General features: G+C 41.3%; 1 protein-coding gene across 11 annotated transcripts in view; it reads left to right on the plus strand.

The window, feature by feature from the left end:
• The window catches only part of TEX14 (testis expressed 14, intercellular bridge forming factor), a 109,518-nt gene that overhangs the window by 80,791 nt on the left and 1,007 nt on the right, over positions 1 to 27,720 (plus strand). For 7 of the 11 annotated variants that reach the window (XM_045044798.1, XM_006940144.5, XM_045044799.1 and 4 more), the window contains 15 exons: positions 187 to 468; positions 1,350 to 1,450; positions 3,025 to 3,144; positions 4,548 to 4,614; positions 7,548 to 7,629; positions 10,884 to 10,946; positions 11,460 to 11,587; positions 12,505 to 12,710; positions 13,754 to 13,850; positions 15,278 to 15,352; positions 18,059 to 18,136; positions 18,859 to 18,958; positions 23,850 to 23,942; positions 26,203 to 26,312; positions 27,560 to 27,611. In XM_045044798.1, coding sequence (XP_044900733.1) covers positions 187 to 468; positions 1,350 to 1,450; positions 3,025 to 3,144; positions 4,548 to 4,614; positions 7,548 to 7,629; positions 10,884 to 10,946; positions 11,460 to 11,587; positions 12,505 to 12,710; positions 13,754 to 13,850; positions 15,278 to 15,352; positions 18,059 to 18,136; positions 18,859 to 18,958; positions 23,850 to 23,942; positions 26,203 to 26,312; positions 27,560 to 27,611 — 1,654 coding nt within the window. Of the gene's footprint in view, positions 1 to 186; positions 469 to 1,349; positions 1,451 to 3,024; positions 3,145 to 4,547; positions 4,615 to 7,547; positions 7,630 to 10,773; positions 10,827 to 10,883; positions 10,947 to 11,459; positions 11,588 to 12,504; positions 12,711 to 13,753; positions 13,851 to 15,277; positions 15,353 to 18,058; positions 18,137 to 18,858; positions 18,959 to 23,849; positions 23,943 to 26,202; positions 26,313 to 26,605; positions 26,683 to 27,559; positions 27,612 to 27,720 lie in introns of those variants that run through there. The other 4 variants (XR_006589657.1, XM_045044796.1, XM_045044795.1 and 1 more) reach the window with 4 other exon arrangements.

A 27,720-nucleotide genomic window follows, 5' to 3' on the forward strand; every position in this document is an offset into this window, starting at 1 on the left:
TGTTATCACTTCTTTTCTCTCCTCCCCTTCGAACCAAAAAGCTCAAGCTAAGGATGATGCAGTTCTAAAAAGGCAATTACTGTGATAATATGAACTTTAAAAGTATTTTGTAGCTCTTCAAGAAGCAAAAGCTTTTGTCTCCAATGTTCACAGTTCTGTTTTAAATGCTACTTTCTCTCTGTCCAGTGGAGGTGAAAGAAATGGCAGAGAGAGCAGCCACCGGGCAGCTGGCAGTACCACCATGGCATCCTCAGAGTAGTGCGACTTTAGAGGATGAAGCTAAAGATGAGCCTGATTCCCTGCTGCAGCCCCCGCTTGGGGACCCTGAGAAAGTGGGTTGGCAGTGCACTGTAGAGTATCCCAGGGAAAATGATGAGTCAAGAGAAAATGGCAAATGTAACAAAATGGGTAACAGTGACTGTGACAGTGACCAGTATGGCAAACAGCCTGGACCTCAAAGCTTCAACAGTAAGTGCAGTTGGAGGAATTGGGATGGTTGAGCTCTATCAAGTTATTAGCTCTCAAATATAAGTAAGCATCCTGGAATATTTCCTTTGCTTGGTCTTCTCCCCTTTCCCATATATCTGGGATCCCTGAATTCCAGGGGAAAACAGCATACCCTTTTGATTCCATTGTCCCTCCTGTAGGTAAAGAAAATCCAGAAATTCGTGAGTTTTTCTGTTACTGGAGCAGACCATTTGCTCAAAGGGAGAAAAATAATCTGTATACCATGACCCTGTTGTTGGCTCTAACCTGGCAAGGAATTGAACCTTTTTTTTTTTTTTTTTTTTTTTTTTTTTTTACCTGAGTACAGTAGTAGATGGCCATTCCCTACTGCCCACTTCTTTGCATTTTCAGCCAGAAAAACTTCACTGGCTCCTAGAGATTCTGTGCTAGAGGAATCTAGAGACAAATGGCATTGACTGTCATCACTTTGTAGATTTGCAGGTTAAAACTGAAGGCTATGCATTTCTACCTGGTAATTTGCATGCAATCAGGGCCTGGAATATTATTTCACAGTTGTTTACAAATCAAAGAAAGGTACATCTAAAATTTTCATTTATGTTAGGTAGAAAACCTACTGGCTTGAGGTCTTTTGGTATTTAGAATCTGTTCCTTATCAAGCATCCCCCTTGAATGGGTGGGCCAAAGGATTGATGATACAGGACCACGTGTTGGGGCCAGACCAAACTTACAGTCTCCACTTTCTGGACTGAACCTGACATATGGGACATGGCCATCCTTGGCAGAATATTCACAGATCTCTTCTCTCCTGCCACTCCTCTTCCCTTCCATGCCATCTGAATATCATGGAATGACTATGGCCCTGGTTGTGTTATAATCATTAGGTATCAGGCACCTGTCTCCCAGCAAAAATGTGTATCCAGAGCATAGTGAAGTCTTTCAAGCAAGTTCTGACGCATCTGTGGTCATTGAGAAATCTTACAGTGTAAGTAATATGGCCTGCAGAGCCAGGTTGAACCCAAGGACCTAATAAAGTAGAACTGAGTTGTTGTTATATATTATGACATTGAAATAATATCTATAGTAGTTCTTTTTTGTTGGAGTATGTGCTTCACATGAATGGAAAAGTATTTTCTCCCTGCCTAAATACTGTTTGAGTCAGTTCAACTCAAAGCATTGTGTATCTTGGGGCTTGGGTGGAACACAGACAAGTGCCAGATTCTGGAAACTCTTGAGCTTTCTTTCTAGCTGCGTAGATGATGAGACCAACTCTGGAATCACAGTGTGAGGTCAGGTATCAAAGCTCATGGCCCAGCAGGTGACTGAGGTCCAATTGGAGTAGGAAGAGCAAGGCCAGGGTTGTGATGAGAGGGCCTTCTTCACCTAGAGTGTCCTCTGAGACCCAAATTCAGCTCTCAGTAGAAGGAATGTGTTTCTGCCTGGCAACTGCACCTCAGCAGGATCTTTGCATTGAGGCTGCAGCCCTGCGTCAGGGGTTTAACACATCCTTGAGGTATGTAATTGGGCCACAGTCCAGCCAGGCTAAGGAACCAGAGTGTGTTATCATTGTGACAGGAGGACACAGTCACTTAAAGAATATAAACAGCAACTGAAAATGAAATAATATAAAAATACAATTGTGGTAACATTTGAGATCTTTCAAAGAACATACTATTATATTTAATCACGGCACACAAACCACCCACAGGACAATTTAGGACAATTTATTCTTTTTCTCACATGGGGGCTGGAAGGATAGGCCATGTTAAGCATACTGGCTTGGCTGGAGAAGCAGGTCTGTCAGGGAAGCGGGGAAGGTATGTGAGGCCAGGCTTGTCTGAGAAGTTTCAATTTGATACAAGAGGTGAAGGGGAGCAGCTGCCAAGTGTGCAGGAAGAGGAAGCATGTGGCAAAAGCAGCATCCAAGGAAATAAATCATAAAACCTCTGCAAAGGGATCATTGAAGGTGTGGAAAGAAGCTCGTTAGTTGCCTGTGCATGTGGTGATCAGGGCCTGAACATGGAGAAATAAGCAGAAAAGGAAGGGGTGGAATGGAGATGGTGAAGAAATAGCTGTTACTTTTGAATCTTCAAGTTTTATTTTTATTATTGAGATTGCATTGCTATTTTTAACATTATACTCCTTCACTTTTAAACTGTAGTGCCCACAGGACTCCTTATTTTTGAGCGGCCTCAGCTTCCTCATCTGGAAGACGATGCCAACACACGGACTGCGTCTGTGGGTGTTCAAACTCAGTGCCAGCTTGAGTTGTCTAGGGCCTTTCTTCTTAGAATTTCAGAGCAGAAAGGTCACCTAACTCCCTCCCCCTCCATTGTACAGATGAGGATGATGAGTCCCAGGATTTTCATTTGCCTCACTTGCTGCAAGGGTTCACAGCTTGCTGTGGGGAAGGAAGGCAGAGGCAGGTGGTGCAAGCAGGTGGGGGGGGGGCGGCCCAAGTGATTTTAGATAACCCCGTTATTAACACTGCATCCAACTGTAAAGGGATTTGTTTACAATGAACACCGACCTAAAAGTGATTTCCTACATTATTAACAGGATCAGTCCATGCAATCAACTTGTTCACCAGAGTCTTCTGAGGATGTAACAGATGAATTTTTAACTCCAGACTATGAATATTTTCATTCTTCAACTGCTCAAGAAAACTTAGCTCTAGAGGTAAAAACCACAGTTTAGGGTAAAGTACTTTTCAGCTTTCTCTGTTGCCTTATTTCTTTTAAATTATTTTTATTGAGAAAAATAGCTTACACATAAAAGCGTCTAATTTCGACTTAGTGTTTTCATGTGTTTTGAAAAGACATCTGAAAAATAAGATTTGTGAGAATGGAAAGTCATATGCAGTTTCTCCCAAAACTGTGGTTCCTGTATTTGTACAGCACTTTGTACTTTTTTTAAAAACACTTTTCTTCATGTTACCTAATTCACATATCCTTCCTGTGGGGAAGAGAAGAAGGCCTGCTGTTATTCCTCTGTGTGAAGAAGTGGTGATCCACAGATGTAGGGAATTAGCCCTGGCCTGCCAAGCTTTAGTGGCAAGAGAGCCAGGATTAGAGGCCAGGGCTCAGCATGAATGTGGGGTTGTGCAGTGCATGGGGCTTTCTTGGGAACCTGCCCAACTTTTGCAAACATCTATTTGTACAGAGTATTTTCATTTATAAAATGAAGCTCCTTACATTTTCTTACGTATTTGTTTGTTTGTTTATTTATTTATTTATTTATATAATTTCTACCTCACCTTCTACTGACCTACCATTTTTTGGACCTTTTACCACTATGGAAGGTGGGGTAGAGGAAAGGGAGGATTGTAGATCTTAAACACAATATTTGACTAGCAGGAATTCAGTGATGCAACAAAAGCATCACTTCCACTCTTCTGCACTTCTGATAACAGTTTTCTATTGTTAATCCTTCAGCTATTCTGGCTTTTAATGTGAGCAGACTGGCATATTAAGAAAATCTTTAATAAAAAGATATACAGTACATATACACATATTATGTATACATATACGTATAAAGTGTAACATAGAAGAAAGTACACAGCTCTTAAGTGTACAGCCTATTGACTTTCCCAGACTTGAACACATTCATGTAACCAACCAGATCAAGAAGCAGAACATTATGGGTCCTCCAGAAGACCCCTGTGGGCTTCTTCCCAGTTACTGTCACCTCTCAAAGGAACCAGTGTTCTGACTTCTCACCCCCCAGAAAGTAGCTTTGCAGTCTGGGCCATTTTTCCAACTTTGTAGCTTTTCTGATAAAAGTCCTAGGAATCAAAACATCTTTGTGGGAAGGTTGGGGGAGTGGAGGGGATAATATAAAGAAGGGAAAAGTCACACAGTTCTTCCTCACAGTGGGGGCTGGGGAGGGCTTGTTGAGGAGGAACATAAAGTACAAATGAGCACTTAATGTCTTCGAAGCAGGTTTATTCTTTTTCTATAAAAGATGCAGGAACCTTAGGAAGATTTTCAAGGTTTAAGAACATCAAGAAGTTCTCCCTCTACTTTTGATGATATGACGGCCTCCAGTGACCCTTCTTTCTTTGCTCTTTTATTCTTTTGTAGACTTCAAGTCCTATAGAAGAAGACTTTGAAGGAATACGAGATGCATTTGCCCAACCTCGAGGTTCTGGTAATAAGCTCTTAAGGCAGATTCCTTTTCACTTGCCTTTACTTTCTGTTGGATGACAGATCTTTAAAGCTGGAACAGTCCTTAGAGATAACCTCCTCCAGGCCTTTGATTTTACAGATGAGGAAACCTAGGCTTTGTGATTTCTCCTCATTAGAATGAATCTCCTGCTCCTCACCAGCCTCATAACATCCGCATATCATGTTTTCTGTACTTCCCCTTGCATCCTTATAGCATATGTTTAGTGGTTGCTGCTGCTTCCCCCGCCTTCCCAGCCTTTCATTAGATTTCTGGCCCCTTTGTGGCACATAGCAGGTGCTTGGTTATATTCACTGAGCTGACCTGAGGGATTGACCCAGGCTGTACAACTGGTTATTGATGTAACAAAAACTAGAACTAGCTTTTCATGTCCTTCACCCTAAGAGGCAGAGTTTGACTGTCATTTTCCTTTGCTTGCTTAGAATCTTGGCAAAGAGATAATAACAGCCAATAGTGCATAGTCAACATAACATCCTTCCCTCGGGAGGCCTTGGGTTCTGTATAACTCAGCAACTGCTTTTCATTACATGGGAAGTTAACCTTGAATCAGCAACCCGGGTGTGGCACAAGATAAGATAGAAGTCAACCACTGATTCTGATACAGACATTTAAAAAATTGTGTACTTTTACTCTTTTAAGGTATACAACTGTCTATTTTAAAGTTTATTTATTTGGAGAGAGGGAGAGAGATAGCACAAGTGGGGGGGGGGGCAGAGAACAAGGGAGAGAGAGAGAATTCCAAGCAGGCTCCATACTGTCAGCACAGAGCCCAGCGTGGGACCTGAACCCATGAACTGTGAGATCATGACCTGAGTCGAAATGAAGAGTCGGATGCTTAACCCACTGAGCCACCCAGGTGCCCCTACAACTGTCTATTTAAAAAAATTGTTTTTAATGTTTATTTATTCCTGAGACAGAGAGAGACAGAGCATGAGTGGGGGAGGGGCGGAGAGAGAGGGAGACACAGAATCAGAAGCAGGCTCCAGGCTCTGAGCTGTTAGTACAGAGCCTGACGTGGGGCTCGAACTCACAAGCCGTGAGATGATGACCTGAGCCGAAGTCGGTCATTCAACCGACTGAGCCACCCAGACATCCCTACAACTGTCTATTTTAAAGTCAGAGTTATCTATCTACTGAGCCAGGTAGCTATTTTCAGTCATGTCTCAACATTCTGAACCCAGACAAGGTGGGCTTGGATTCTGAACTTACTGCCTTCCTCCTGCTATATACTCTGGTTTCTATCTCTAACCTGATTCATGCCCCTGTCACAGTTGACATCATCTCAAGCAGTAGGCTTTTAGATGAACAGTTAAATTCTCAGGACAACGTGTATTAAAAGTCTCCAGACCTGGATCTTGGGTCACCCACTTCTTTCATGTGGCCTCTGCCTGCAGTTACTTTCTGTGTGAGCCTGACCTGCACATAGCCATTTCACTTCTGTTTAGAAGAAGGTTGAGTGGGATAGAGAAGTTGTGGGGCAGGTAGGTCAGAAATCCAGGGCTACTTTGATACAGACATCTGAAGTACACGAAGAAACCTCTGATTTCCACTCATGTCCCGCTTTCACCCTTCTCTTCCTCCTTTTCCACTAGGGCTCTGACATATACCCCTTCCACACCAGGCGATGCCACAGGTAAAAATCGGACACATGCCAGGTTCCAAGCCCAGTTTTGCCACTGATTTTTTTTTTTTTTTTCATGCATGATCATTTCACCCCAGGGCTCCATTCTCTCTTTGTATAAAGTAAAGGAGAGGGTCAGACTGCAAAATCTCTTAAGTTTTTTTCCGGCTGTAATGGTGCTTATTAGGAATTCCTTAATGCTTTCTAGGGCTTTATGCCTCCTAGGTATTTGAAAGAGGGTCACAGGAAGAAGAGCCCTCATGCTTCTCTACTGACGTTTCAGACCTCCTTGGTACCTGCTAAAGGTGACACTGTTTTGGTGAGCCTCCCCATCGTCCACCATACTACTTGCTCTAAGAAATGGCCTTGGGATCATGAGCATTTGCCAAGAGGGCAGGCTGCTCTGCCTGTCCCCTTCTCTATAAACAAAGCAGTACACTGGTGGGAAGAATAATGAATAGTGGCCCTGTCTGCCCAGAGGTCTGCATAGTATCTAACCTGAGAACTGGTGGGGAGTAACTTTGGATACTTGATATCAAGAGGAACAGAAGAGGTGCACCTGGGTGGCTCAGACAGTTAGGCATCTGACTCTTGGTTTCGGCTCAGGGCATGATCTCACAGTTTCATGAGTTCAAGCCCCATGTTGGGCTGCTCCGTGCTGTCAGTGCCGTGCCTGCTTGGGATTTTCTGTCTGTTTCTGTCTCTGCCCCTCCCTTACTCACACTGTCTCTCTGTCTGTCTCTCTCTCTCAAAATAAACAAACTTGAAAAAAGAACGGAAGATAGTTGAATTAGCTCCTTAGTACTCAAACCCCCCACCCCCATTCTTTAAGTGGAGTATGATGGCCAAGAGGCTCAGCACTCTGGGAATGCCCAGCTAATGGTCTTTTCTATTTGGAATCTTTAGTGAACAAACAGTTCTTGGTTTCAACGCCCCCTGGTGTCTGTTGACAGGAACCAGGTCAGTTTGCCTTCCTGAAAAGACAAAACAACATTTGTCTCCAGAAATAACTGTGCTGTTATAACTGAAAGGCCAGTAAATGGCTTGATTGTATTTTGAGTGTCAGAATATAGTTACTCCCTCTGAGCAAGGAAAATAAACTTTCAGAGCAAAAACCTCTCCTATAGCACTCAATCCAAACCCAATTAGGAAGTACTTTGTTTATCCAGATTATTTCTCATTCTGAACCAGACCAAGGGAAATTCTAGAGAATGAAAACATTAATTTGAGTTGGTAAAAATTCAGTAAAAAAGATGCATTTACTTTATTCTTTCAGGCGAAGAAAAGTTCCAAATGAGAAAAAGCCTTGGAAGGAATGCTGAGATTTTGACCAGGTCTCAATTCCAACCTATACGAACGTATGTGCTAGTATTTTAGTCACAGTTTCAGACTCACAGATGTAACGTTAAATGTTGATAATGTCCCATATTTATATATTGCTTGTCTTCAAATATATTTGTCACCACATTATAAAAATTTGCTTTGGGGAATTTAACTTTCTTAGGACTTTTTCAGCAGGATTGTGAGGGATCGTGAAAAGGAGTCATTATCTGTATTCAGATCCTGACTCTGCCTTTCCTATCCCTATGACCTTGGTTAAGGTTCTCAACTCCTCTCTTCTATTTCCCCATTTATAAAATTAGGAATAAGAATCCTTATAACTCCTGGCATTCTTTGCAGAGGAATGAAGACTTATGTTCACATAAAAACATATACATGAGGGGCGCCTGGGTGGTTTAGTCCGTTGAGCTTCCGACTTCAGCCTAGGTCATGATCTCACCATTCCGGAATTCGAGCCCCACGTGGGGCTCTGTGCTGACAGCTCAGAGCCTGGAGCCTGTTTCAAATACCGTGTCTCCCTCTCTCTCTCTGCCCCTTCCCGACTTGAGCTCTGTCTTGGTCCCTCAAAAATAAATAAACATTTGAAAATTAAAAAAAAAACCACATACATGAATGTTTATAGCAACTTTATTTGTAATAGCCCAAACCTGGAAACCCAAACATTGTCTAACAAGTGAATGATTTAACAGACTGGTACATCCATACTATGGAATACTTCTCAGCAGTAAAAAAGAATGAACTATTGATACCTTCAACAACCTGGATAAATCTCCAGAGAATTGTGCTGGATGGAAAGCACAATCCCTCAAAGTTATTTACTATATGATTCCACTTATATGGCATTCTTGAAATGATAAGATTATAGAAATAAAGAACAAATGAGTGGTTTCCAGGGGATAGGGAAGAGGTAAGGAGTAGGAGGGAAGTAGACATGCCTATAAAAGGGGCAGCCTAAGGGAATCCCTGTGGTGGTAGAAATGTTCTGTATCTTGACTGTATCAGTGTTGATATCTTGGTTGTTCTGTAGATTTGCAAGATACTACCATTCAGGGAAACTTGGGTCAAGTGTGTTTCTTTAAACGTCATGTGAATATTCAGTTACCTCAAAATAAAAAGTTTAATTAAAAACACTAATAATAGAGGTAAAGTACCTGACACAACAACATTCATTTTACTTTCCCTCTCTCTAGGTCTCAATTTCCTTACCTATAATAATTACAGCTGGTGTTTCCTAAGTAACTACCATATTCAGCCCTGTGAGGCACATACTGGCATCTCCATTTTGCAAATAAGGAAAGCAAAGTTCTGAGAGTTTTAAGGATTTTTTCTAAGGTCGCAGTTAGTAAGTGGCTAACTGTAAGTTAGCAAATGGTTAGTAAGTGGTCAGGATAGGCTAGATTACGCTATATAACAAATAACCTCCAGATTTTCATGGCTTAAAACAGCAAACATTTATTTTTTACTCATGCCCCATGTCCACCATGGGTTGGCCAGGAGTGTGCAGTGCTCTATTACCTTCTATCCAAGATCCAGGCTTAGGGAGACTCCATCCTTGTGCTTCCTTGATTGCTGAGGCAGGAAAGGGAACATGAGTTGTGCACTATCCTTAAGGTTTCTGCCCAAAGTGACTCACATCACTTTTGCTTATACTTCACTGGTTGAAACAAGTGAGGTAGCCATTTATATAAATTAGGAGGGCCAAAAAGTGCTGTTGTATACTTGAAAGGAGAAACAAATACTCTAGTGAACAGAATTAGTAAAGTCATAACTCAATCCAAAACCCATGTTCTTTCCTTTGTACCTTTGGTCTCAGGATTGTTGCAAAGATTAAAAATATGAAAACATATGGAAGGATTTCACATGGGAGCTGACTTATAGTTTATATTTAGTGGATATTGAAATTGAATCCTACCTATTAGTTAAAGTAGAAAAAGGTCAAGTTTGTCTTCAGTATTCTTTTCTGGCCGTTTTTTGGCATAAGTCTTTCTTGGCCCCACCTGATGTTCCATGTAGGACGCTGTCTCACAGCTGGTAAGGCCCCACCACTGTGCCCTTTGCTCCAGCCTCCATCCCCAGCAAATTTCCTGTGATCCATTGATTTCCTCAGGAACTTGCTCACTGTCATGTAGTATCATCAGCTGATTTCAGATGGGCTGAAAGGAGACTGAGGCCCAGAGTAAGGCCCAGACATGCCTGAAAACATATGGCTAATCAGTAGCAGAGCCAGGACCAGAACCAACTTCCTACTTTTTTTTTTTAATTTTTATTTTTTATTTTTTAAAATTTACATCCAAATTAGTTAGCATATAGTGCAACAATGATTTCAGGAGTAGATTCCTTAGTGCCTCTTACCCATTTAGCCCATCTGCCCTCCCACAACCCCTCCAGTAACCCTGTTTGTTCTCCATATTTATGAGTCTCTTCTGTTTTGTCCCCCTCCCTGTTTTTATATTATTTTTGTTTCCCTTCCCTTATGTTTATCTGTTTTGTCTCTTAAAGTCCTCATACAAGTGAAATCATATGATTTTTGTCTTTTTCTGACTAATTTCACTTAGCATAATACCCTCCAGTTCTATCCACGTAGCTGCAAATGGCAAGATTTCATTCTTTTTGATTGTCGAGTAATACTTCATTGTATATATATACCACACCTTCTTTTTTTTTTTTTAATTTTTTTTTTCAACGTTTATATTTATTTTTGGGACAGAGAGAGACAGAGCATGAACGGGGGAGGGGCAGAGAGAGAGGGAGACACAGAATTGGAAACAGGCTCCAGGCTCTGAGCCATCAGCCCAGAGCCCGACGCGGGGCTCGAACTCACGGACCGCGAGATCGTGACCTGGCTGAAGTCGGACGCTTAACCGACTGTGCCACCCAGGCGCCCCACACACCTTCTTTATCCATTCATCCATCAATGGACATTTGGCCTCTATCCATACTTTGGCTATTGTTGATAGTGCTGCTATAAACATGGGGGTGCATATGTCCCTTCGAAACAGCACACCTGTATCCCCCTAGTATTTACTACTAGGATAAATACCTAGTAGTGCAATTGCTGGGTCGTAGGGTAGTTGTTTTTAGTTTTTTGAGGAACCTCCATATTGTTTTCCAGAGTGGCTGTACCAGCTTGCATTCCCACCAACTTTCTATTTTTGATTTAGCGCCCTTTCTGCTGCTTCTTACACTGGGCTGACAAACTGGTCCATTGTACCAGGTTAGTGCACTCTGCTGACTGGGGATTCATATGATTTTCTCATTTTCTCTCCTACAGTACTGAAGGTGAACAAGAGGAGACATTAAAGGAATCACCAAAGGAGCTGAAAGAGAAAGACATGTAGGGCCACCAAAGGGTTGCCTAAGGATGCTGTGTAAAGTCTTGGTTTTAGGGAAAAATGAGGAATTTCCTTATTTGTGGGAAAATATATTCCTCCCGTTTTTATTCATACATTTAATGTGAGCGTGTTTCTTCTTTCACCAAAAAGCTGTTAACGATATGATCTAAATTAATAGCATCTTACAATCAAGGAAATATAATGATGATGATGATGATATTAATAAGTTTATACTGGAGGTAAATGAAATCTGTTTTCCATGTAAATATACCTTCATCTATGGAAATTGTTTTATTTTTAGCTGCTGAGATATGTTTAAAGTTAGTACTCTTTTTAGGATATTCTCTGAGATTCTCTTTAAGATACATAAGATATTCTAAGATAGTCTCTAATTCTGGTCTGCTGCCAAGTAAAGGTTGTTGTCAAGAGCATCCTTAAAAAGCACCCCTCAGGAAAATATTGTTTGATTTTTCTAAACATCTTCTCCTAATTACTTTGTACTTTAAATTTCTTAGATCACTGACAGACATTCAAGACCTGTCTAGTATTTCCTATGAACAAGATGGTTCCTTTAAGGAAGTCTCATGCAAAACACCCAAAATAAACCATGCACCTACAAGTGTCAGCACTCCACTCAGCCCAGGTAATCACTGCGGGAGAAGTGTTTGGGGAGAAGAACTAACAGCCCCTGCCCCATTGGCTTTGGGAAGCCAGGCTGTGAGAAAAGACTGCCAGGTGTTTCCTCAGTGTAGAGGTGTCTCCTTAGCACCAGAGTTGAAGGGGATAATCCCATGGGGGGCCAGGTAGGGGTTGGTGGTACTGGTTATAAGCAGCTCTAAGGAGTTTTTTTACTTTAGTGGTAGAGACAGGCAAATGCAAACTGTACTTTGTACTCTAGCACTACTTAAAACCTATCTTGTGCTTAAATACACAGGTTTTTTTTTTTTTTATGAAACACTTCTTATTTTTAAATTTTTTAAATATATAATTTACTGTCAAGTTAGCTAACATACAGTGTATATACAGTGTGCTCTTGGTTTTTCAGGTAGATTCCTATGATTCATCACTTACATACAACACCCAGTGCTCATCCCACAAGTGTCCTCCTAAATGCTCATCACCCATTTCCCCCGTTCCCCACCCCCCATCAACCCTCAGTTTGTTGTATTTAAGAGTCTCTTATGGTTTGCCTCCCTCTCTGTTTGAAACTAGTTTTTCTCCTTCCCTTCCCTCATGGTCTTCTGTTGAGTTTCTCAAGTTCCACATATGAGTAAACACACATAGTTTTGAGTCTTGCAACCTCAATGGCCAGCATCACATAGCCTCTCTCTGGTGTCCTTAGTTCCAGTATATTTGTGGTTCAAATAATCTCCCTTTCTTTGGATGGCCAAATTTAGAGACTGTCATTGTTTTTATACTTTGAGAAGCTATATCTCATATCTGTGATTATTTTAGTTATTAACAACTTGGAGAATCCCTGGTATAGATACATAGTTTTGTGGTTTTGTTTTTAAATAATGTAGAGGATTCAGAAACTAATTGCCCTCTTTTCTACAACAGGGTCAAGTTCTTCAGCTGCCAGTCGGTATAAAGACTGCCTTGAAAGTATCACATTTCAGATTAAAACAGGTTCTACCTCATGCTGGAACAGTCAGGAATCCATTCAAACTTCATCTGATAGATTTACAACTGTTCGAGAGAAAGCAAAGAGCCTAGATTCCTTTCTTACTTCCTCTGAAACTGCCCCTTCAAGACTGACTGATCTCGTAAGTATACTGATTCTGCTTTCCACACTCATGGAGTCAGCCTAAAGGCCTCAGGGATCCAAAGTGCCAAGATTTCTCCAAATCCATTATACAAAGAAAGCAAGAAATAAATTGGATCTTCTCTGGGCTTCCCTGAGGTATCTTTCTGAGTCTGTATTCTAGGATAGATCCTAGGTTTTTGTGCCTTTTTTTGCCCCAGAGATAACATCTGGCAATTTCTCCAAAGAGCCAAATTGTCATAGCTTAGGATGCTGCCTTCACCTGCATTGTACTCTCTGTCTACCCACATCCTTCTTACTTGAGGAGGCTTGGGTTCTGCTTCCTCTTTGATGCCTCCTCTGCTTAGTTCCCTGAGAGGTTTGATTGCTCTCTACCTTCTCTGAACTCCTGAACTAACAGTCTGCAATAAAAACACATAATTGTGTGCTACCTTTTCCTCCCCTCCTCCTTCTCCCCCTGCCGTCCTTCTTTCTTTTTCTCTTCTCTCTCCCTTATATTCCATATGTGTAGACTCTTCAAGAAAACTACAAATTCCTTACTTGGCACTGTTCATTAAAAATGTTGACCATTCTATAGGCAGACTGATTACTTGCTTTGGCCCTCAATTAAAAATCAATTGTTACCTTCTTTGGGCATTTGACTCACAAAAGATTCGCTCTAAAGTAGGGAGATAAAGAGTTTTATGCTTTCATTCAATAAATTGTTAACTGGGCAGGTTTTAAGTGCCAGGTACCCTGCCAAGCCCTCTTCTAGGTACCAAATGTGAATAAGATAAACCTAGTCCCTGCCCCAGAGGAACTCCCCACCTAGTGAGAAAGGCTGGCTAACACAATACAGAGGTAAGTACTGGGTGCTATGGAGGCAAAGACTGGGTGAGAAGGGATCCCAGAGGAGGGGACATTTGAAAGAGTTTGACTCAATCAACAAAACAAGTGGCTTATTCCATCAATGAAACACAGGCTTAATCTTGGAAATGATTGAACTGCATTTGCCTTTTGAGCTCAGTACATGTGTCAATTACCATGTTTACATCTTACTTATAGAAAAGATTGCCTGCATTTACTGGGGCCAGTTCCTCCAGCATTGCTAAGTCACCTGACACATCATCCCATGCCACCCAGAGAAGGAGCCTGCAGAAAGGTACCCTGTGTTTAATATGAAAATACAACCAAAATACAAAATAATAGTAAGCCAATTTAAGGGAACTTTAGTCTCATCGTTGATGCTACATTAAATTCAAACAAAAATGCTATTTTCCATCTGATTATAAAAGTAAAATATACTCATTAAACTTGGAGAATAAAAAGAGCTTTAAAAGAAAACTATCATTTAATTCTACCACCATTTTATTCTACCATCATTTAATTCTACCACCTCTTTCTTGTACTATTCAGTACATAGTTTTTCTTTTTAAAATAAAAAAAAAATTTTTATATTTAGAGAGAGAGAGCATGCAAGTGGGGGAGAGGAGGAGAGGGGGAGAGAAAGAGAATCTTAAGCAGTGTGGAGCCTGATGACGGGCTTGATCCCACGACCCTGGGATCATGACCTGAGCTGAAATCAAGAATCTGATGCTCAACCAGCTGAGCCACCCAGGTGCCCCCATTTTTTTAAAGTAAACTGTGCCCAATGTAGGGCTTGAACTCACAACTCTGAGATCAAGAGTTTCAGGCTCTGCCTACTGAGCCAGCCAGGCACTCTCTCTTTCATATTTCTAGAAATGTACAAAAATGTATGTATTTTTAGCATAGTTGATATCATATTGTGTATTATCTCCGGCCTATTTTTTTTCTTTTGATGCTATGTTTTGAGGATCTCCCCTTAGTGAAAATTATTTGTTAAATATATGTAATGGCTTCATAATAGTCCGTTCTACGTATGTTGCTTAACTATGCCATTATGTTGAAGATTTATATTGTTTTCTATTTTTTGTTCTTTGTATAAAAATCTTTGTACCTCTGATCCCTTTTTTAGGATAGATTCTTAGGAGATGGTTTTCAGATCAAAGGATATGAGAATGTTAACAACTCTTGAGGCATATTGCCTTTGCTATATTAATTTTAATGTCTTATGTTTTCGTACAATTCTTGGATTTTGTGAATTAAGCTGAGGGGTTTTATTTAAGGTTATAAGGAGGGGAAGGCCCAAAGAGTGGTTGTTCTTATATCCCCTGGCCTGATAACCTATAAAAGACCTTCCATTTTATTTTTTATTCATTTTGACTGGCCCAGACTGTATCCCTCCAGGAGTCCTATGCCAGATTAGGCCCCCAGCCTCTTAGTAAGAATTTATACTTCCCCTACCCTAAATATCTTTGGGAGGGAGGGACACAGATCAAGAAATACTGGGATAAGGGGTAAAGGAGGAAAGGATTTGGAGTAAAAAGGGGAGTAAATCCATTCACATGTTAGGAGGTCTCAACTAGAACTGCTAATGTAAGAGGCTGTCTTCCTACCTCAGTTTGTTTCATTGCTGAGAAGTCCTATGTCAAATTCATGTGGAAGCCTGGAAAATCCAGTTCAGGGTCAGAAAGGTGTTAAGCCATTTTTCTCTTTATGTTTTTTAAGCATTAGTAGAAGCCATTTCACAGCATCATGTTGATGAGCTACCACCACCATCTCAGGAGCTGCTTGACGAAATTGGTAAGGGATGTTCAATACAGAATGTACTCCATGGCCCTGTTATGGTCACTGACCACAATATAGTTCTTTGTCTCAGGTGTAGGTACTAGTACAAGTGGCCCTAGTAAGAAGGTCTAACTGAATGAACAATTCAGGAAGGAGCAGTTTTCCAATAAAGTGGGCCTCACATTACTACTGAAACCTGGCCAGGATATTAGCCTGTGTCTGTTGTCATTTTGTTACTTTAAAGGGCCTATGGTAATGATTCTAAGAAGAATAACAATATTTAAGTGGTTTATTATGATGAAATTGTTTTATTAAAGGAATATTTCACCTCCTTTTGGAACCAAACCAGCTATACCTTGGAGGCCTGAAGTCTGGCTACTAAGGTTGAGACATCCTGTACTTTCAGTTTTGCCATTAGCAGGAGGTATTAGAGGTATTGGCATCATGGATGAATCACCTTCTCAGGGGCAGAGATGTCAGTGGCACAAGATGTAATGAGACCAGAATTTTCCATCTCAGACAGAGACCCAGCTATACCAGCTCAGTTTTACTTGTAGCTGGATTGGCTGGCCCTGCCCAGCTGAGCCAATGCTGAAAGTACATGGAGGCATTGGGCCAGGTGGTTTCTCACTTGAAGAGTGAGAAGAGACGTGATTGTTCTCTCCTTGACAGCCTGGTTGACCAGCTTCTTACTCTGAAAGGACGCATCTTGGCAGACCTCTCACAGTCCAGTTCTTGGTATGGGGCCTCTAGAGAATTTCCCAATATGCACCAGCTATTTTTCAGGGTCTCTGAGGTTTTGTGTCTCATCAGGAAGAAGGAGGTAAATGAGGACTTATGTGGTCTGACTCAATGGACAGCTACCATCTAGGCTATCACAACCCCCAGCCCCTGATTATTGGTCTGATGAACTAGGGTGGAGCCAGTCAGAGCTGCCAGACCTTACTTTTTTCTTTTTCTGTACTCATAGGCCCCTTCACCTCATCACACCTCTTCCCCAAAGCCACAGGGTCATAGGGTTGTTGGGTCAGGCTCTTAGGGTGCCTACCCCTTAGGGCTACCCCTAGGGCTTTCCTTCTCTAGAATGCCCCAAGGAGTCCTTGCAAATTCTTTCTCTCCAGTTGTTTTTCTTAGTACAGTAATAGAACTGCTGCTTATGAGAGTAGAGGTCACCCACACATGTCCAGCTCAGATAGATTCTCAGTGTCATTTTTCTTTTGTCATGACTTAAGGCAGTATTTGTAGGCTCCTTTGCAGTTTGACCTTAGTGATACTTTTCTTCTGGATCCTGCTGTCTTCTCTCTTAGTCACCATATAGACTCCCCCATTTCAGCAGCTGTTAGCAGCCTTCCTCCTAGGTTCCAGCCTCATGGCACAGCTGTACCCCAACACACTCTGCAGAAACCTTTTCTCATTTTACTCATGGGAATTATCTGGACCAGGTTTCTAGGTGATGTCTGTACTTTGACACAGGTCAGTAATTTCCCAGAAAGACAAAATTGAGAGGTCACTTGGGTAGTTTCTTCTAATAATGGGCACTCCCACCTGATTATTATAAATCATCATTCCATTGTTTCACCTCAAGAGAGCTTTGGAGAGTGACCTGGTGCTGACACCTGTGCTCTTTTGGAGGGCCCACATCCACAGCTCTAGGCTTCTGACAAGGGCCTAACAGGGAGGATCCTCTCGAACTCTAGGATATAGGTGATCTTTTAAGATTAATAAAGGACTATATTTAATAAGGATAAAAATGAATTTTTTATTTCAAGTTATTTCAAGTGATCAAATGGGGGCCCCTTGATGCCCAGGAGCTGTCAGGAAAGGCCTGCTTCCTGACCTGCAGGAAGAGAGACCCCTGTGCCTGCACACAACAGGGCTGCACCAGGGAGTCCAGGGTCCCTGTGTGTGCCGCCTCACAGCTGTCTCACTGCTCTGCTGTGGGGAGCACTTGAAGGATACTGTGCAGCCACAAATGCAAAGCACTATGCAGTTTGGCAGATGCTTGTCTTGGTGTAATGGTCAGTTCTTTAGGAAATGGAAATTATTTTCTTTGCCTTCTATCTTTTCATAAACTAAGTAAAAAAATAGGAAATATAGGCCATAGAGATGGGGGAAATTGGAACCTGCTTTGATGTGTTACAAACTTGACAGAGTATAAAATAAAGATTAACAGCATAAATCTTAGAGCTGGACATCCTGGGTTCAGATCCCATCTCTGCTTCTTACACTGTGTGTGATTCCAGGCTAGGTCCTCAACCTTTCTTTACCTTCATTTCCTCATCTGCTCAACAGGAATGACAATCACACGATGAGTCTTGTAAGGTTGTTATGAAGATTGTGAACATGAATCTTGAATGAATGTGTGTAAGTTAAAAACAGTAACTGTCACCTAGGGCTTTGCAAGTGTTACCTATCATTGTTATCATTATTATTTTTATTTTTAGTGTTGGATAGAATTGGATGCTCTAGACCAGTGGTTCTCAAAGGTTATCAGCTGTCAGAATCACCAGGAGGGCTTATAAAATATGATTGATGGGCCCCACCCCCAGGGTTTCTGCCTCAGTAGGTCAGGGATGAGGTCTAAGACTTTGCATATCTAAGTACTGAGTATACTGAGGCTGCTGATCCAAGGACCACCCTTTGAGAACCACTGCCCTAGAGAATGGTATGACATCTGAAGGAAGAAATAAGTTGTGTTTTGCTTTTGTATTATTGTGACAGAGCACTTGAAGCGACAGCAGGCCTCATCCACAGTGTTGCGGGAGAACACAGCAAGTTATCTCGGTGTCACTGTAAATGGTAAGCCAGCTGCCCAGACCCTTTTCATCAGGTCCTTGCTATAACACTGCCCTTGGCAGCACAATGGTACATGTGGGACACTGTGGGCATTGAGGTCAGGCACAATTCCACCTCATTAAGCTGTTTAATGTCTCCGAGCCTCTGTCATCCTCATCTGTAAAATGGGGATGATAATTCTTACCTCCTGGTTTACACAATAGCTCTATGAACAATGTCTGGTACATTGTAAGATACTGAACAAACTTTACCTTCATAGGACCATTGGCAGGATGAAATGAGACAGTATTGTAAAATGCCTGGCATACATTAAAGGGTACTAACTACCTTTCCCCACCCAAATTCTTTCCTTGGGGCTCCAACCTAGAAACATTTACAGGTGAGAATAGGGTGGTCACCCAAAGTGAATCAGTGCAATTTGTTTTCAGGGTGTCTTGGCTCCTCTTTTATGTGCCCTCTCTTTCCTCTGCTTTTTCTGTCTCTCTTGAGTCTTGGCACAGGTAAGGTTTCCTATTGCTTCATCTGGCACCAGAGAGCTCCCAAGACCCCAGAAGCAGCTTCTGTGAATGCAGGCACCCTGCAGACTGCCACCTGGCCCCTGGGAAGAAGTAGTACAATATATACTTCAGGGACCACTGATTAGCTTTAATTTTTTGCACTCCATTTCAAGGCAGGCTTTCTCAATTTGTTGTTCTAATAAAGTTAAGTCTTTCAACCATTTTTAGATCAAAGTCACTTAGAAGAACAAGAAACTAACAGTAAAAAAGAAGATAGCAGTATGCTCTGGACCAAAGAAACTCAGGATCTAGAAGAGGACACAGAGAGGTAACAGAAAAAGCTGGGCTTCTAAAAGGATTTAATAAACTGTATTAGTGTGTTCATTTTTCTTCCGATATTGACCAATAAGAATGGGGAAAAAAGGTCTTTCTTCCTACTGGCCTGATAGCCCCTATTCCTAAAGGTTTTTTGTTTTTAATTGTAATTGTGATAAAATACACATAAACATAAAATTTTCAAGTGTACAGTTCACTAGTGTTAAGTATATTAACATTGTTGTGCAACCGATCTCCTGAACTTTTTCATCTTACAATACTAAAATTCTATGCCCATTAAAAACCAACTGCTCCCTTTCCTCAGTTCTAGCAACCACTATTCTGCTTTCTGACTACTCTTGATACCTCACATAAGTGAAATCATACAGTATTTGACTTTTTGTAGCTGGTTTACTTCACTTAACATACTGTCCTCAGGGTTCATCCATGCAACATGGTCAGAATTTCCTTCTTTTTAAATTTAATTTTTTAAATTTACATCCAAGTTAGTTAGCATATAGTGCAACAGTGATTTCAGGACTAGATTCCTTAATGCCCATTTAGCCCATCCCCCCTCCCACAACCCCTCCATTAGTCCTCTGTTTGTTTTCCACATTTAAGAGTCTCTTATGTTTTGTCCCCCTCCCTGTTTTATATTATTGTTGCTTCCTTTCCCTTATGTTCATCTGTTCTGTGTCTTAAAGTCCTCATATGAGTGAAGTCATATGATATTTGTCTTTGACTAATTTCACTTAGCATAATACCCTCTAGTTCCATCCACATAGTTGCAAATGGCAAGATTTCATTCTTTTTGATTGCCAAGTAATACTCCATTGTACAGATATACCACATCTTCTTTTTCCATTCATCAGTTGATGGACATTTGGGCTCTTTCCATACTTTGCCTATTGTTGATAGTGCTTCTATAAACATTGGGGTGCATGTGCCCCTTTGAGACAGCATACTTGTATCCCTTGGATAAATACCTAGTAGTGCAATTGCTGGGTTGTAGGATAGTTCTATTTTTAATTTTTTGAGGAAACTCCATACTGTTTTCCAGAGTGGCTGCACCAGTTTGCATTTCCACCAGCAGTGCAAAAGAGATCCTCTTTCTCCACATCCTCAGCAACATCTGTTGTTGCCTGAGTGGTTAATGTTAGCCATTCTGACAGGTATGAGGTGGTGTCTCATTGTGGTTTTGATTTGTATTTCCCTGATGAGTGATGTGGAGCACTTTTTCATGTGTTGGTTTGCCATCTGGATGTCTTCTTTGGAGAAGTGTCTATTCATGTCTTTTGCCCATTTCTTCACTGGATTATTTGTTTTTTGGGTGTTGAGTTAGAGAAATTCTTTATAGATTTTGGATACTAGCCCTTTATCTGATATTTCGTTTGCAAATATCTTCTCTCATTCCATCAGTTGCCTTTTAGTTTTGCTGATTGTTTCCTTTGCTGTGCAGAAGCTTTTTATTTTGATGAGGTCCCAATAGTTCATCTTGCTTTTGTTTCCCTTGCCTCTGGAGATGTGTTGAGTAAGAAGTTGCTGCAGCCAACAGAATTTCCTTCTTTATTTATATTTGAGAGAGAGAGAGAGAGAGAGAGAGTGTGCGTGTGTGTGTGTGTGTGTGTGTGTGTGAGAGAGAGAGAGAGAGAGAGAGAGAGAGAGAGAGCGAGCAGGGAGGGGCAGAGAGATAGCCGGAGACACAGAATCCGAAGCAGGCTCCAGGCTCTGAGCTGTCAGCACAGAGCCTAATGTGGGGCTTGAACTCACAAACTGAGATCATGACCTGAGCTGAAGTCAGACACTCAATCAACTGAGCCACCCAGGCACCCCGAGAATTTCCTTCTTTTTTAAGGCTGAATTACAGTGTGTGTGTGCGTGTGTGTGTGTGTGTGTCTGTGTGTGTGTGTATCAAATTTTGTTTATCTGTTCATTTATTGGTAGACACTGGGTTGCTTTTACCTTTTTGCCTACTGTGAATAATACTGCTAGAATATGGGTATACAATATTTCTCCTGGACATCCTGCTTTCATTTATTTTGGATATGTAACCTGATGTGGTAATGCTGGATCATATGGTAAATCTATTTTTAATTTTTTGAGGAAATACCATACTGTTTTCCACAGCAGCTGCACCATTTTACATTCCTACCAACAGTGCACAAGGGCTCCAATTTCTTTACATCCTTGCCAGTACTTGTTATTTTCTGTTTTTTTGATAGTACCCATTCTAATGGAACAAGTATGAAGTGATATCTCATTGTGGTTTTGATTTGCATTTCCCTAATTAAGAGTGATGTTGAGCATCTTTTCATATGCCTCCATGGCCATTTGGCAGGCAAGAATTCTACCACTGAACCACCAGTTCTCCAGGTATCCATGGCCATTTGTGTATTTTCTCTGGAGAAGTAACTATTCAAGTCCTTTACCCATTTTTTAATATTTTTTTCTTGTCAAGTTGTTTTTTGTTTTTGTTTTTCATTTTGTAAGGCAGACACAGGCTTCAGCTTCTTTCAAGACGTTTTATTATTTTTTAAATTTTTTAAAAATATTTTTAAATTATTTATTTATTTATTTTTGAGAGATACAGAGTGAGTGGGGGAGGGGCAGAGAGAGAATCCCAAGCAGGCTCTGCACTGTCAGCACAGAGCCTGATGTGGGGCTGGAACTCACAAACCATGAAATCACGACCTGAGCTAAAGTTGGAGGCTTAACCAACTGAACCACCGAGGCACCCCTAAAAGTATTTTTATATTTATTTTGAGAGAGAGAGAGAGAGAGTGTATGTGTGTGTGAGAGAGTGAGTGAGCATGAGTGGGGGAGGGGCAGAGAGAGAATGCCAAGCAGGCTCTGTGCTCACAGTGCAGATGAGGCTGACATTGGGCTTGATCCCATCAACCATGAGATCATGACCTGGACCAAAATCAAGAGTCCAACGCTTAACTGACTGAGCTACCCAGGTGCCCCCAAACATTTTAATTAAAGGCCTTGGAAGAGAAGTTTTAGACCTTTGTGGCCAGATAAGAGAAAATGGGGGCAGCCATCCAGACAATTCAGTCTAAAAACACAAGGTTGCCTCAAGAAACCCGATTCTGTTCCCAATTCACTTCAGCTCACCTCCTGTGCCTCCTGACTTCTCTTACCTTGCCCTAACCATCATTCAGGGCCAGGACTGGCATGAAGCGAGTGAGACACTCCTTGGGCACAAAATTAAAGGAGACACCAAAAAATTCAGAGTCAAGATAAGTTGTTTGAATACATTATTTTAAAAAATAAAAACTGATGCCAAGAAATCAATGATGAGCAAAGTATCTAAATTTTGTTGAAGAAAAAGAGGATCTGAACTTGTCCTTGCAACACTTGCCTTATCCTAATCCTGGTCCTGTGGATCCTTAAGGTAGCCCTGCAGAATTCTTTCAACTGCAAATGATGGATAACTCTACCTTCATGCTTAAATGAGTTTGTCTCACACAGGAGGCAGTCCCACAGGTTGGCAGGTCATGCCTTGTGTAGCAGCTCAGTGATGCCACCAGGGACTTAGACTCTTTGGATATTCCTGCTCTGCTACCTTACTATGTTGGCTTTTATTTTCAGACTTGTCACCTCCTGGTTTCAGGATCGCTGCTATCTACACACCAGGCAGGTGGGGAAAAGGAATATTCTGACTCTGCCCCTTTTTTTATCTGGAAAGCAGAAACTTTCCCAGAAGCCCTCCCCAGCAGATGCCCACTTACATTACACTGGCCAAATGTGATGCATGACCACCCTCATTTGCAAGGGAGACTAGAAATTGAGGTTTTAGCTTTTCAGCTGCTATAGAAGAGGAAGGGAAGGAAGAAGAGTGCTACGAATAACTTTTAGGTAGTGAATCTAGTTCCTGCCCCACTCTTTAAAGGCTAAATTATTCTCTATGAGGAAGAAAAAGAAAGAGACCTGGAAGGGAAAGTTCGGGAGGTGGAAGAGGAGATGAGCCCTGGGACCTGCAAGGAAGGTCCTGGGGAGACAGAAAAGACAAGGGCAAAGGGAGAGGAAGAGAAATACATTTTAAAAGTTGTAGAAATCTTTTTATCTATAATGTATGATGTAACTCCAGTCCTCCCATCTCCTCAAAACACCTTCAGTAAAAATCTACATCATTATTCAAGCCAAGGAAGATTAGCTCAAGAAGGCCGAGTTAAACTTGGTTGTATAAAGTACTTTACATGTGATCAAAAGTTAGTTACTATTATTATTTTCCAAAAGGGCTGGCTGTGCTGGACATAGATAGATGCCCAGAGTGGGACTTTTCAGGCCTTCTGAAAACACTGTGCATCCTTTAGCTTCAGGGGCAGTTCTTCATTCAAAAAACTTATAGGAATGAGTGTACAGTTCTAGCCCAGGGTGGAAATTAACTTAATGGCCTAGAATTGAGACTGAGTCTGGCATTGGACTTTGGGAGGTGGCTATTCTCATGGGTGCTGAGGCTTTTTATTAAGAAGCTAAAGAAGGGGCGCCTGGGTGGCGCAGTCGGTTAAGCGTCCGACTTCAGCCAGGTCACAATCTCGCGGTCCGTGAGTTCGAGCCCCGCGTCGGGCTCTGGGCTGATGGCTCAGAGCCTGGAGCCTGCTTCCGATTCTGTGTCTCCCTCTCTCTCTGCCCCTCCCCCGTTCATGCTCTGTCTCTCTCTGTCCCCAAAATAAATAAACGTTGAAAAAAAAAAAAAGAAGCTAAAGAAGAGTTTTTGGTGTGCATCTAAATTGTATGTAAGTGACCTCTGCAACTGTAAATACAATCTCACCTAGCTATCATTTTCTTATCTGTACAGTGAAAACACACGTTTTAAGGTCCTTTCCCACTCTAAAACACTGTACCTCCTTGTCATGGAATAAGAATTGTCTCAGTTCTCTTCACTTGTCCTTGGACAGAGCTCACTCTACTCTTGATGAGGACCTAGAAAGATGGCTACAGCCACCTGAGGACAGCACGGAGCTACAGGATCTCCCCGGAGGCTCTACAAGGTTATTGTTTTCCATCAGGGGGTCATTTTCTTTTTTGTCAAGAAGGAGGACTAGATTTTAGTCTTTAAAAAAAAAAATACCTTGACTCTTTGGAGAATGAGTGTTTGTAGATAAGCCAGCCTTGACTCCTGTCTGCCCCTCTTCCTCCACACACAGTGTTCAAGATACTGATTAGCAGATTGTATCAGTATACAGAGAGGCCTCTAAGATTGCTATACCTTGGCCTTGTCACCTTCAACATTTTCATCAGCGATTTGAATTAAATCAGAAAAGGCACGCTTATCAAATTTTTAGGTAACAAAAATCTAAGAATGAATACTAATGTGATAGGTGATAGACTGGATTCAAAATGGCCTTGACAAGTGGAAATGTTAAATGCTTCTAAAAGATGAAAGTGAGCATTTAGATGTGTAGAATGCAAGGGATCTGACCTAATGGAGAATTTTTGACTGGAATCTCCTCCTCACTGGTTTTATTGAAGGTAGGAAGTATGTCGTTTTATTTTTATATGCTCAACACTTAGCATGCATTTTGAGACATGGTAAGAATTCAAAAAATTTTTCTTGAAGAAGGCATAAATAGCGACTCCATGAGGCCTCATTGATGCAGTTGCTAAAATGGTCAATGCAGCATTAATGCTGAACAAACAACAGCGTCTTGCCCAGGCCAAGGTGATGTCTCATGCTAAAGAGAGGACTCGTAGGACACAGTGTGGGGTTACTTTCTGGGCAAAATATTTTATTACTTTTTAAAATTATTTATTTATTTATTTTGAGAGAGAGTGAGGGAGAGGGGCAGAGAGAGAGAGAGAATATCCCAAGCAGGCTTTGCACTGTAAGTGCAGAGTCTGGGTGCAATATTTTATTTTATTATTTTATTTTATTTTATTTTATTTTATTTTATTTTATTTTATTTATTTTGTTTTGTTTGTTTTATTTTAAAGATATAGGCTTGTTTTTTTAAAGTGTATCTATTTTGAGAAAGAGAGAGCAGGGGAAGGGCAGAAAGAGAATCTCAAGCAGGCTCCACACTGTCAGCACAGAGTCAGATGTGCTCAAGCTCATGAACTGTGAGATCATGACCTGAGCCGAAATCAAGAGTCAGATGCTTAACTGACTGAGCCACTCAGGTGCCCCTGGGTGCCGTATTTTAAAAGCGATGTTGACAAACAGAAGAGAGTGGCCATCGAATAGTCAGAGGTCTGAAAACCATATCATGTGAGAATAGCTGAAGGAGTTGGGGAGGCTCAGCTGGAGAAGTGCAGGTGGAGTGGAGAATATTTGATAGTTACCCTCAAATACCTGAAATGTAAAGTTAAGAGAGTCAGCTTACCCTCTTCTGCCCCAAAGGGCAGAGCTAGTGACTAGAAACTGCAGTTAGAGATTTTATCCAGTAAAGCACATGCTTTTTAATAGCTATTGCTATCTGATAGAAAAAGCAGGTGCCTTTACAGTTTATCAACAGCTCCTCCCACTCAAGCACAGGCTAGACAACTCTGGTTCTGGGCATTTGGACAGAGGTGGAAGAGAACCTGAAGGCTTCCTCCAATTGTAGAACCTATGATTCTATTAGAGGTTAGGAGGGAAAAAAATCGTTTTTGCTTTAGGTGGCTTTATTTTCTCTCTTGTTTTACATATTTTGTTTTGAATATTTAGTAAATAAAAAAAAGAATAAAAATCCCTGTACAGTGTCAAATTGGTTCAGCCAGCATCTGTTGAGTGCTGACAACCAAGTGCTGTGCTGCAGGAGCAGAGGAGTGGGATGTCTCTGCCCTTCAGGAGCCTACACTTGAGCAGGGGAGATGATTTCTGCTTACTAGTTTGGCAAATATGGTCTTAAATTGTTAGATACTTCAATCAGAGATACTTGAGAGTTTCAGGAAATGAAGTAAGGTAATAAAATAAATGGTGGTTACAAAAAAGGGCACCAATTACAACATAAGTGAAATGCTTCTGTTGGGAAGGGAGGTAAATAATATAGCCTAGAGGTTGATAGAGTCTGAATCAGACTGCCTGGGTCAGATCCCAGATCCAGGATTCCTGAGGCACATAACTTCTGTGTACCTCAGTTTCCTTATTACTTGCTGGGAATGGTAATGGTAACTATATAGTTGTGATAAGAATTAAATGGCTTACTATACATTATAGCACATGTGCCAATGCCTGGCCAGTAGTGCTAGCTATTATGTTTCCTTTGGAGTAGTCCTGTTACCCTGGCCATTGTGCATATGGTTTGATGCCCCAAATCATTGTCTTTGAAGGGAGGCAAATACCAAGGATCAAGAAGTTGGTGAAAAGAAGAGAAAAGGGGAAGAAAGCTTCAAGTCAGAGAGAAGGAAATCAGACAGCTTTTTAGGCAATTCTGAAGAAGGTATGAATGAATGGTTGTTTATAATGTAACCTGGAGTCCTTGGGCTATGGTGAGCATCAGAGTTATTTAGAAATATTTCCCAGATGCTATACATAATCCTTCTATGCTTTCCTCCTGTAGTTCAGCCCAGGTTTTCTGTTAATTGCCAGTTACACCTTAATCACAAAACAGTAACATCCTATTTTATTTCTAAAGCAAGCCTTTGGCCAATCTCATCATCTTGTCTTGCACATTGTCTAGAAAGATGTTTTGCTTCTAATTGTCTAATGTCTTCAAAAGAGTTCTAAATTTAGCTCACACAGAGGCTGCAGAATCTGAGAAGGAATTATAAACTGTGGAATTTAAGTGGAATCTACAAGTAATGTGAAAGGTATAAATTGATCTTAATTTCAAAACTATTTTGATAGAGCTTTAGGCACCATTCACAAATGACACCCTCCTATATTTAAGTTCCTCCTACTTAAGAAGTTAGAGATACTGATTTTTTTCAGAACACCTGGAATCCCTTTCATTCCTTCGCCAATTCATTCTCATTCTCCTTCCTCTGCCCTATTTTGTGCTTTGTGAACTATCTCCTGGGCTTTCTGGCCAACAGGCTTCCTGTTGGCCAGTGGGAAGAGGGCAGAGGAGTGGTTGGGTATTACTTCCCCTACCTGCCTACTTCAGCACCTTATCTCTGGATAGAAGTGGTGTCCCTTCACCAGCACAGCTTCTGTAAGGCAGCCTGTCCTCAGTTCCAGCTCTCACTGGGTTCCAGTAACTGTTCTGCCCTAGCTCCACCCTAGTCCCTTTTGACTTAGCATTGATAATGGCTTCCCACTGCTGCTAGTCACTGGGTGCCTTGCCATCCTTTGTTTGCTCCCTTAACTCTGACTATACCTATGTAAGTAGTCACTTCATTAAAGGGCCCGAGAGTGTATTCTTTTTCCTCTGGGACCTTGGACTGGCACAAGACCCAGAGTGTGTAAGCATTTAGCTAGTGTTGAATTCACTGAGAACATAATGCAGAGACTTTGTGAATTAACATCATTAGTATCCATTGCTGTGACAGGGAGCTGCAGAATGTTAGGTGGGGAAGCCCATTAACTATTTTTGGAAAGATTCTGTCTCTAGCAGAAAACAACTATTACCAGTTAAACAGTCCACCCTAAACTAGAGAGAGAGCACTAAAGCAACTTCTGGATACTGGCACCTTTAGACCCAGAAAGTAACCTGGTTGTGTTTTCTTCTTTCTATATTTCATCAAGAGGAACTAAAACCCTGTTTTTGGAAGCGACTGGGTTGGTCTGAACCATCCAGGTAATGAGTTGGCATATGTTTGTAGGTTCAAGTTCACTGTCTCTAGACCACATGAACAGGCTTTAAACATTTATCAGCATATAAATAAACATTAATGTTAAAGTTATTG

The sequence above is a fragment of the Felis catus genome, chromosome E1 (assembly GCF_018350175.1).
Source record: "Felis catus isolate Fca126 chromosome E1, F.catus_Fca126_mat1.0, whole genome shotgun sequence".
Classification (NCBI taxonomy): Eukaryota; Metazoa; Chordata; class Mammalia; order Carnivora; family Felidae; genus Felis; species Felis catus.